The sequence below is a fragment of the Nansenia antarctica genome, assembly GCF_963989245.1.
Source record: "Nansenia antarctica genome assembly, chromosome: 6".
In the NCBI taxonomy this organism is placed as follows: Eukaryota; Metazoa; Chordata; class Actinopteri; order Argentiniformes; family Microstomatidae; genus Nansenia; species Nansenia antarctica.
In genome coordinates, this window is record NC_137676.1 from 74,597,217 (window position 1) to 74,607,216 (window position 10,000).

The window sequence follows — 10,000 nt, forward strand, 5'->3', positions numbered from 1 at the left end:
CAGAGAGAGAACAGCCCCTCCCATGACAGAGAGGACAGCCCCTCCCATGACAGAGAGAGAACAGCCCCTCCCATGACAGAGAGAACAGCCCCTCCCATGACAGAGAGAACAGCCCCTCCCATGACAGAGAGAGAACAGCCCCTCCCATGACAGAGAGAACAGCCCCTCCCATGACAGAGAGAGGACAGCCCCTCCCATGACAGAGAGAACAGCCCCTCCCATGACAGAGAGAGAACAGCCCCTCCCATGACAGAGAGAGAACAGCCCCTCCCATGACAGAGAGAGAACAGCCCCTCCCATGACAGAGAGAGAACAGCCCCTCCCATGACAGAGAGAACAGCCCCTCCCATGACAGAGAGAACAGCCCCTCCCATGACAGAGAGAGAACAGCCCCTCCCATGACAGAGAGAACAGCCCCTCCCATGACAGAAAGAGAACAGCCCCTCCCATGACAGAGAGAGAACAGCCCCTCCCATGACAGAGAGAACAGCCCCTCCCATGACAGAGAGAGAACAGCCCCTCCCATGACAGAGAGAGAACAGCCCCTCCCATGACAGAGAGGAACAGCCCCTCCCATGACAGAGAGAGAACAGCCCCTCCCATGACAGAGAGAGGACAGCCCCTCCCATGACAGAGAGAACAGCCCCTCCCATGACAGAGAGAACAGCCCCTCCCATGACAGAGAGAGAACAGCCCCTCCCATGACAGAGAGAGAACAGCCCCTCCCATGACAGAGAGAACAGCCCCTCCCATGACAGAGAGAACAGCCCCTCCCATGACAGAGAGAGAACAGCCCCTCCCATGACAGAGAGAACAGCCCCTCCCATGACAGAGAGAGAACAGCCCCTCCCATGACAGAGAGAGAACAGCCCCTCCCATGACAGAGAGGACAGCCCATCCCATGACAGAGAGAGAACAGCCCCTCCCACGACAGAGAGAGAACAGCCCCTCCCATGACAGAGAGAACAGCCCCTCCCATGACAGAGAGAGAACAGCCCCTCCCATGACAGAGAGAACAGCCCCTCCCATGACAGAGAGAGAACAGCCCCTCCCATGACAGAGAGAACAGCCCCTCCCATGACAGAGAGAGAACAGCCCCTCCCATGACAGAGAGAGGACAGCCCCTCCCATGACAGAGAGAACAGCCCCTCCCATGACAGAGAGAGAACAGCCCCTCCCATGACAGAGAGAGAACAGCCCCTCCCATGACAGAGAGAGAACAGCCCCTCCCATGACAGAGAGAGGACAGCCCCTCCCATGACAGAGAGAACAGCCCCTCCCATGACAGAGAGAACAGCCCCTCCCATGACAGAGAGAGGACAGCCCCTCCCATGACAGAGAGAGAACAGCCCCTCCCATGACAGAGAGAGGACAGCCCCTCCCATGACAGAGAGAACAGCCCCTCCCATGACAGAGAGAACAGCCCCTCCCATGACAGAGAGAGAACAGCCCCTCCCATGACAGAGAGAACAGCCCCTCCCATGACAGAGAGAACAGCCCCTCCCGTGACAGAGAGGACAGCCCCTCCCATGACAGAGAGGAACAGCCCCTCCTTTTTCAAAGAGTGGAAGCACCTGCCCTCCAACATGCACCATCCCAGCTGGTTCTAATTAGAACTGACAACTCATCAGTGGCATAAGATGGTTTAGTGATTTTCCTTACTTTGTTCAACAATTTCTTCCTGTGTCATTCCACTTAATTGCACATAACTTCGTTGATAATTAGAGTTAATAGCAATGTCTAGTCTAAATTTCATGTGAATAACTGCCATCAAACACATGATGCCGTCAACAAAAATTGTTGTTATGTTGAATACTGTTATTTACAGGGTTAGGGTTACAGGGTATAATATGATATATTATACAGGGTCAGGGTCAGGGGTACTTACAGGGTAACCATATCCCCCTCCAGTAGCAGGGTCTCCCTTCTCTCCCTTGTATCCGTTGACCCCTGGACGACCCTGGGGAGAGAGAGGGAGAGAGAGAGAGAGAGAGAGAGAGAGAGAGAGAGAGAGAGAGAGAGAGAGAGAGAGAGAGAGAGAGGGGTGGAGAGAGAGACAGAGAGAGAGACAGAGAGAGAAAAAAAAATCAGTGTTGCTGTCTCTCGTCTTTAGGAATGAGTCAACATCATTTTTTTTTTTTTTTTTTTTAATTTGTTTTTCAGATTTTATCCCTTTTTCACCCAATTTGGTAGCCAATTTAACCCAACTTAGCATCCAATTATCCCCTGCCTATTGCATTGGATCCGCCGCCCGACCCCGTGGCCGGCAGTCCCAGAGGAGGGCGCCAGGCAGACTAGGCTGACTGGCTCCTCGAGCCCAGTACTGTTATTCCGGCACCCCAGGGGGCGGTGTTGCGCGACGGATCCTAGTCCAGAGATACTCCTATACCCCCCCTCGGAAGCGGCCGGCCAATATGCCGCTTCCCGTGTGCCTCGGCCATTATCTGGATCTGGCGAGCCGGGATACGAACCCCGGCCCCGGTGGGCAGCATGCACTAGCGGCCAGTGCGTAGACCGCTACACCACCGCGGGGCGAGTCAACATCATTAATGTATTAATTGGCAGCATTTCAGCTGCGTGCGAGGCATGCGACGTTTAGCTTGGATTTAGTTCAGGCACGTTGACTCAAGGGGTCCTACCAGACACATAACCATGGCGATGACAAACACCTATTGCATGTTTACCCACTGCGTCACTCAGTCTAACTATTCTATTGTAATCAAACGGTGAAAAGAATCAGTGTACCTGTCTCTTGTTTTTATGAACGAGTTAACATCATTCATTAAAAAACCCTGAAATGATTTGAGGTCCAAACAATCTATTGGATAATTCATCTACATAAATGCACTGCAATACTAACTAATGAACGCATGAGGGCGCCATCATCACGGCCATATAGCAGGCCTTCATACTCGGCTGAATTAAAAAGTGTTGACACGCAGTCCTCGATATGTAAATAATGTGTACATCCCACACAGTTGCTTTTCTAGCTAGCCAGTTAGATAGATATCTCACTGAAGTTAGTCTTGACCACTTTTAGTTTGGTGGTGGGCAGCAGGAATCATAGCAGTCAGTGTTGGAGCAAGGGGGACGCATTTGCGGACGTACAAGGCTTGTTGTCAACAGCTGTTGCTAAGGGCTAAGTGTTGTACATTGGACAACATCAAATATATATTTTATTCTTTCATACAGCTGCTGAAACAATTTGGAGTGCCATGTGGGTAATAGATTCATCAATTGGATAGGAAATAATAATTATCATGTGGGAGGGAGAGGGGGAGGGAGGTAGAGGGGGAGGGAGGGAGAGGGGGAGGGAGGGGAGGTAGAGGGGGAGGGAGGGAGAGGGGGAGGGAGGGGAGGGAGGGAGGGAGAGGGGGAGGGAGGGAGAGGGGGAGGGAGGGAAAGGGGGAGGGAGGGAGAGGGGGAGGGAGGGAGGGGAGGGAGGGGAGGGAGAGGGGGAGGGAGGGAGGGGAGGGAGAGGGGGAGGGAGGGGAGGGAGGGAGAGGGGGAGGGAGGGAGAGGGGGAGGGAGGGAGGGGGGGAGGGAGGGAGGGGAGGGAGAGGGGGAGGGAGGGAGAGGGGGAGGGAGGGAGGGGAGGGAGGGGAGGGAGAGGGGGAGGGAGGGAGGGGAGGGAGGGGAGGGAGAGGGGGAGGGAGGGGAGGGAGGGGAGGGAGGGAGGTTCTGGTACTTACAGGTCTGCCAGGCATCCCGATCTCTCCCTTGACACCAGAAGAACCATATTGGCCCTGAACACACACACACACACACACACACACACACACACACACACACACACACACATACATACACACAAGATAAATGAACAGACACATGTATACTGTATTTCCTGTGTGATGGTTCAGGGACAGAGACAGGGTCAGGGACAGAGACAGAGACAGAGAGAGAGACAGAGACAGAGAGAGAGACAGAGACAGAGACAGAGACAGAGAGAGAGACAGAGACAGAGAGACAGAGACAGAGACAGGGACAGAGACAGAGACAGAGACAGAGAGAGAGACAGAGACAGAGAGAGAGACAGAGACAGAGACAGAGACAGAGACAGAGACAGAGACAGAGACAGAGAGAGACAGAGACAGAGACAGAGACAGGGACAGAGACAGGGACAGAGACAGGGCAGGGACAGAGACAGGGCAGGGACAGGGACAGGGACAGAGACAGAGAGAGGGGCAGAGACAGAGACAGGGGTCAGGGGTCAGGGACAGGGTCAGGGTCAGGGTCAGGGTCAGGGACAGGGTCAGGGTCAGGGTCAGGGTCATGGTCAGGGTCAGGGGTCAGGGTCATGGTCAGGGTCAGGGACAGGGGTCAGGGTCAGGGGCAGGGGTCAGGGACAGGGTTCTTACGGGGGGTCCTTGGGGGCCGACGACTCCTCTGTCGCCCTTCTGACCCGGCAGGGCTCCGTGGTAGACCGGGGTCCCGTCAGCGCCGATCACATGACCAGACTCACCCTTCTCCCCCTGCACACAGATCACATGACCAGACTCAACCTTCTCCCCCTGCACACAGATCCCAGATCCCAGAACCCAGGTCTTACTCAAGGACACACTAGTGGTGGTGTTCCCAGGTCCTACTCAAGGACACACTAGTGGTGGTGTTCCCAGGGTCTTACTCAAGGACACACTAGTGGTGGTGTTCCCAGGTCTTACTCAAGGACACACTAGTGGAGGTGTTCCCAGGTCTTACTCAAGGACACACTAGTGGAGGTGTTCCCAGGTCTTACTCAAGGACACACTAGTGGTGGTGTTCCCAGGTCTTACTCAAGGACACACTAGTGGTGGTGTTCCCAGGTCTTACTCAAGGACACACTAGTGGTGGTGTTCCCAGGTCTTACTCAAGGACACACTAGTGGTGGTGTTCCCAGGTCTTACTCAAGGACACACTAGTGGTGGTGTTCCCAGGTCTTACTCAAGGACACACTAGTGGTGGTGTTCCCAGGTCTTACTCAAGGACACACTAGTGGTGGTGTTCCCAGGTCTTACTCAAGGACACACTAGTGGTGGTGTTCCCAGGTCTTACTCAAGGACACACTAGTGGTGGTGTTCCCAGGTCTTACTCAAGGACACACTAGTGGTGGTGTTCCCAGGTCTTACTCAAGGACACACTAGTGGTGGTGTTCCCAGGTGTTACTCAAGGACACACTAGTGGTGGTGTTCCCAGGTCTTACTCAAGGACACACTAGTGGTGGTGTTCCCAGGTCTTACTCAAGGACACACTAGTGGTGGTGTTCCCAGGTCTTACTCAAGGACACACTAGTGGTGGTGTTTCAGGCTCATGACCTTTCGATCATCAGTCCAGCTCACTATCCACCAGACCAGAGCACCACTACCCCTCTACTAGACCACCACTATCAATCAGGCCAAATGTCACTCTCAAAGTGTGTGTAGAGGCTAGTGTGTGTTTGTGTGTGTAGAGGCTAGTGTGTGTTTGTGTGTGTAGAGGCTAGTGTGTGTTTGTGTGTGTAGAGGCTAGTGTGTGTTTGTGTGTGTAGAGGTTCAGGGACACATGTATATGTTACGGTACATGTGGGAAAACTAGTTTTAGGGTTAGGTGATAGGGTGCTACGGTTAAGGTTAGGGTTAAGGTTAAGGTTAGGGTTAGGGTTAGGGTTAAGGTTAGGGTTAGACATGCCAGCATGTACCAAGTCGACGTAGCACCTAACCCTAACCCTAGTCTTCCCACATGTACCGTAACATATATATTCAATGCAATGGAAGCCACTTTGTATAAAAGCCTCAGCTGAATGGCATTCTGGGTCCTGAACACAGCAAAGACCTAGGTTCTGGGCCCTGGACAGTCTGGACGGATTGATGGCAGCTGCTGGACTGAAAAAATCAGGTGTAGTGCTGAGGCACAAATATGTACATTTCAAGCCTGCAAACTGCGACACTTTAAATGAATGTGCAATAACACTATGTGCAATGTGACAACCCTAGTCGTCTATCTGTACAGTATAGTACAGTGGATAGTGTACATAGCCTTTATTTATGTAAACCAGCTCCTTCCCTTCTTGTTTTTTTAGTTTTTTTTTCTTTCCTAACACCAGGGGAGCCACCCCTCCTAAATTTCGTTGTTTGGTACCTGTACTATAGCAATGACAATAAAGACCATTCATTCATTCATTTATTCATTCATTCATTGATTCATTCATTCATGTAATAATAGTGTGTGTGTGTGTATGTGAGTGTGTGCGTGAGTGTGAGAGCGTGTATGAGAGTGTGTATCTGACCTTGACTCCGTATCCAGTCTGACCAGGATCTCCTCTGTCTCCCTTCGGTCCTGATGGGCCCTAGAACACACATGGTTACAGTAGTCATGGTTACAGTAGAGGTGGTTACAGTAGTCATGGTTACAGTAGAGGTGGTTACAGTAGAGGTGGTTACAGTAGTCATGGTTACAGTAGAGGTGGTTACAGTAGAGGTGGTTACAGTAGTCATGGTTACAGTAGAGGTGGTTACAGTAGTCATGGTTACAGTAGTCATGGTTACAGTAGAGGTAGTTACAGTAGAGGTGGTAACGGTAGTCATGGTTACAGTAGAGGTGGTTACGGTAGTCATGGTTACAGTAGAGGTGGTTACGGTAGTCATGGTTACGGTAGAGTGTGTGTATAGACGCTTACAGGGAATCCAGCCTGGCCAGGTAATCCAGCTCCACCCTACACACACACACACACACACACACACACACACAGAGATAAGTATGAAGATACATAAGAAGACATTGATTATTGACAACGTATGTCTCATTTACAGCTCCCCCCCCTCCTATTTAGCCCCTCCCCCTCCTATTTAGCCCCTCCCCCTCCTCTATAGCTCCTCCCCCTCCTCTATAGCTCCTCCCCCTCCTATTTAGCCCCTCCCCCTCCTCTATAGCTCCCCCCCTCCTCTTTAGCCCCTCCCCCTCCTCTTTAGCTCCTCCCCCTCCTATTTAGCTCCTCCCTCTCACTGATCTAATCTACTGATCTACGAGAGTCCCCTACCTGAGGTCCAATGCCTCCAAGCACTGCATTCTGTTAGGAGAGACACACACACACACACACACACACATACAGGACCCTGGTGAGACATCATGTCATGTTATAAAGTAACATATGTGTGTGTGTGTGTGTGTGTGTGTGTGTGTGTGGACGTACACTGTCAGCAGTCTGGTAGATGATCTGTCCGGCGGGGCCAGGGGGACCGGGGGGGCCGGGGACTCCGTTTCCATCTCGACCCGGATCTCCCTAGAACCATCAGACGGGTCAGGGTCAGGGTCAGGGTCAGGGTCAGGGTCAGGGTCAGGGTCAGGGTCAGGGTCAGGGTCAGGTTCAGGGTCAGGTTCAGGGTCAGGTTCAGGGTCAGGGTCAGGGTCAGGGTCAGGGTTAAGTTAAGTTAACTCTCTGCACTACACTCTGTCTCTGGCTTATCATATTTTTCCCCCCTCTCCCCTGATGAGATTCTCACACTGATCACATCTAAGCAGCGGACCACCTGCCCTCTCGATCCCATCCCCTACCCTCTTCTCCAATCCATTTCCTCCGATATCCTTCCTTACCTTACCACCGTAATCAACTCCTCCCTAACCACAGGATCTGTCCCGGCTGCCTTCAAGAGAGTCAAGCCTCTCCTCAAGAAACCAACCCATGACCCGTCCTCTGTCCACAACTACAGACCTGTATCCCTTCTCTCCTTCCCTTCCAAAACCCTTGAACATGCGGCATCTAAACAACTAACTGACTATCTCCATAAGATGGAACACCTGGACCCCCACCAATCCAGCTTCAAGGCCCTCCACTCCACTGAGACTGCTCTCCTTGCTGTCACGGAGGCCCTCCACTCTGCTCAAGCTTCCTCCTTCTCCTCTGTTCTCATATTCCTGGACCTGTCTGCTGCCTTCCACACAGTCAATCACCAGATCCTTCTCTCCATCCTCTCAGAACTGGACCTGTCTGCTGCCTTCCACACAGTCAAACACCAGATCCTTCTCTCCATCCTCTCAGAAGCATCTTTGGCACCGCACACACTCTGGTTTGCTTCCTACCTGGCGGGTCGCTCCTACGGGTCTTCACCTCGAACCCTCACCACTGGGGTCCCCCAGGGCTCTATCCTGGGGCCCCTACTGTTCTTCCTCTATACCACTGGGGTCCCTCAGGGCTCTGTCCTAGGGCCCTTACTGTTCTCCCTCGATACCACTGGGGTCCCTCAGGGCTCTGTCCTAGGGCCCTTACTGTTCTCCCTCTATACCACTGGGGTCCCTCAGGGCTCTGTCCTAGGGCCCTTACTGTTCTCCCTCTATGCCACTGGGGTCCCTCAGGGCTCTGTCCTAGGGCCCTTACTGTTCTCCCTCGATACCACTGGGGTCCCTCAGGGCTCTGTCCTAGGGCCCCTACTGTTCTCCCTCTATACCACTGGGGTCCCTCAGGGCTCTGTCCTAGGGCCCTTACTGTTCTCCCTCTATGCCACTGGGGTCCCTCAGGGCTCTGTCCTAGGGCCCTTACTGTTCTCCCTCTATGCCACTGGGGTCCCTCAGGGCTCTGTCCTAGGGCCCTTACTGTTCTCCCTCGATACCACTGGGGTCCCTCAGGGCTCTGTCCTAGGGCCCTTACTGTTCTCCCTCTATACCACTGGGGTCCCTCAGGGCTCTGTCCTAGGGCCCTTACTGTTCTCCCTCTATGCCACTGGGGTCCCTCAGGGCTCTGTCCTAGGGCCCTTACTGTTCTCCCTCGATACCACTGGGGTCCCTCAGGGCTCTGTCCTAGGGCCCCTACTGTTCTCCCTCTATACCACTGGGGTCCCTCAGGGCTCTGTCCTAGGGCCCTTACTGTTCTCCCTCTATGCCACTGGGGTCCCTCAGGGCTCTGTCCTAGGGCCCTTACTGTTCTCCCTCTATGCCACTGGGGTCCCTCAGGGCTCTGTCCTAGGGCCCTTACTGTTCTCCCTCGATACCACTGGGGTCCCTCAGGGCTCTGTCCTAGGGCCCCTACTGTTCTCCCTCTATACCACTGGGGTCCCTCAGGGCTCTGTCCTAGGGCCCTTACTGTTCTCCCTCTATGCCACTGGGGTCCCTCAGGGCTCTGTCCTAGGGCCCTTACTGTTCTCCCTCTATACCACTGGGGTCCCTCAGGGCTCTGTCCTAGGGCCCTTACTGTTCTCCCTCTATACCACTGGGGTCCCCCAGGGCTCTGTCCTGGGGCCCCTACTGTTCTCTCTCTATACCAAGTCCCTTGACTTGGTAATCTCCTCACACGGGTTCTCCTTTAACCTAATCAAATGACACTCAACCCTTCCTGTCCTTCCCCGCCTGTTACCTACATGTGGCAACACGTGTCTCGCTGACATCTCTACATGGATCTCTACCATCTCAAGCTCAACCTTAACAAGACTGAGCTACTCTTCCTCCCTGGGAAAGCCTGCCCTCGCATCAGGCAGCCAAGGGGACAGCTCCGGTCTACCTGCCGGCAATGGTCCCCAATGCCCCCAAACTCCAGCCTGTTCACTCCGCTCCTCCACCTCTGCTGGCCGACTGGCCCCACCTCCTCTATGCCAACACGGCAGTTACACTGCCCAGTCATGTCTCTTCACTACACTGTCTCCCCGCTGGTGGAACGACCTTCCCACGGCTGTCAGAACTGCAGAGTCACTACCCACCTTCCGTCGGAGACTGAAGACCTCATCTCTTCAGGTTACACCTTAACTGCTCCTCCTGAGACATCTACTACCCCCCTGTACTGTGTCTCCTGAGACATCTACTACTCCCCAGCACTGTGTCTCCTGAGACATCTACTACCCCCCTGTACTGTCCCTCCTGAGACATCTACTACCCCTCTGTACTGTGTCTCCTGAGACATCTACTACCCCCCAGCACTGTGTCTCCTGAGACATCTACTACCCCCCAGCACTGTGTCTCCTGAGACATCTACTACCCCCCAGCACTGTGTCTCCAGAGACATCTACTACCCTCCAGCACTGTGTCTCCAGAGACATCTACTACCCCCTGTACTGTCCCT

At 53.7% G+C, this 10,000-nt stretch overlaps 1 protein-coding gene across 1 annotated transcript in view; it reads right to left on the minus strand.

Moving 5' to 3' along the window:
* Positions 1-10,000, minus strand: part of LOC308160974 (collagen alpha-1(XVIII) chain-like) — a gene marked incomplete at both ends in the record, with an annotated part of 62,229 nt that overhangs the window by 18,539 nt on the left and 33,690 nt on the right. Inside the window, 6 exons of the mRNA XM_080534896.1 lie at positions 1,889-1,960; positions 3,693-3,746; positions 4,362-4,475; positions 6,245-6,304; positions 6,635-6,670; positions 7,148-7,237. Coding sequence (XP_080391022.1) covers positions 1,889-1,960; positions 3,693-3,746; positions 4,362-4,475; positions 6,245-6,304; positions 6,635-6,670; positions 7,148-7,237 — 426 coding nt within the window. The remainder of the gene's footprint in view (positions 1-1,888; positions 1,961-3,692; positions 3,747-4,361; positions 4,476-6,244; positions 6,305-6,634; positions 6,671-7,147; positions 7,238-10,000) is intronic.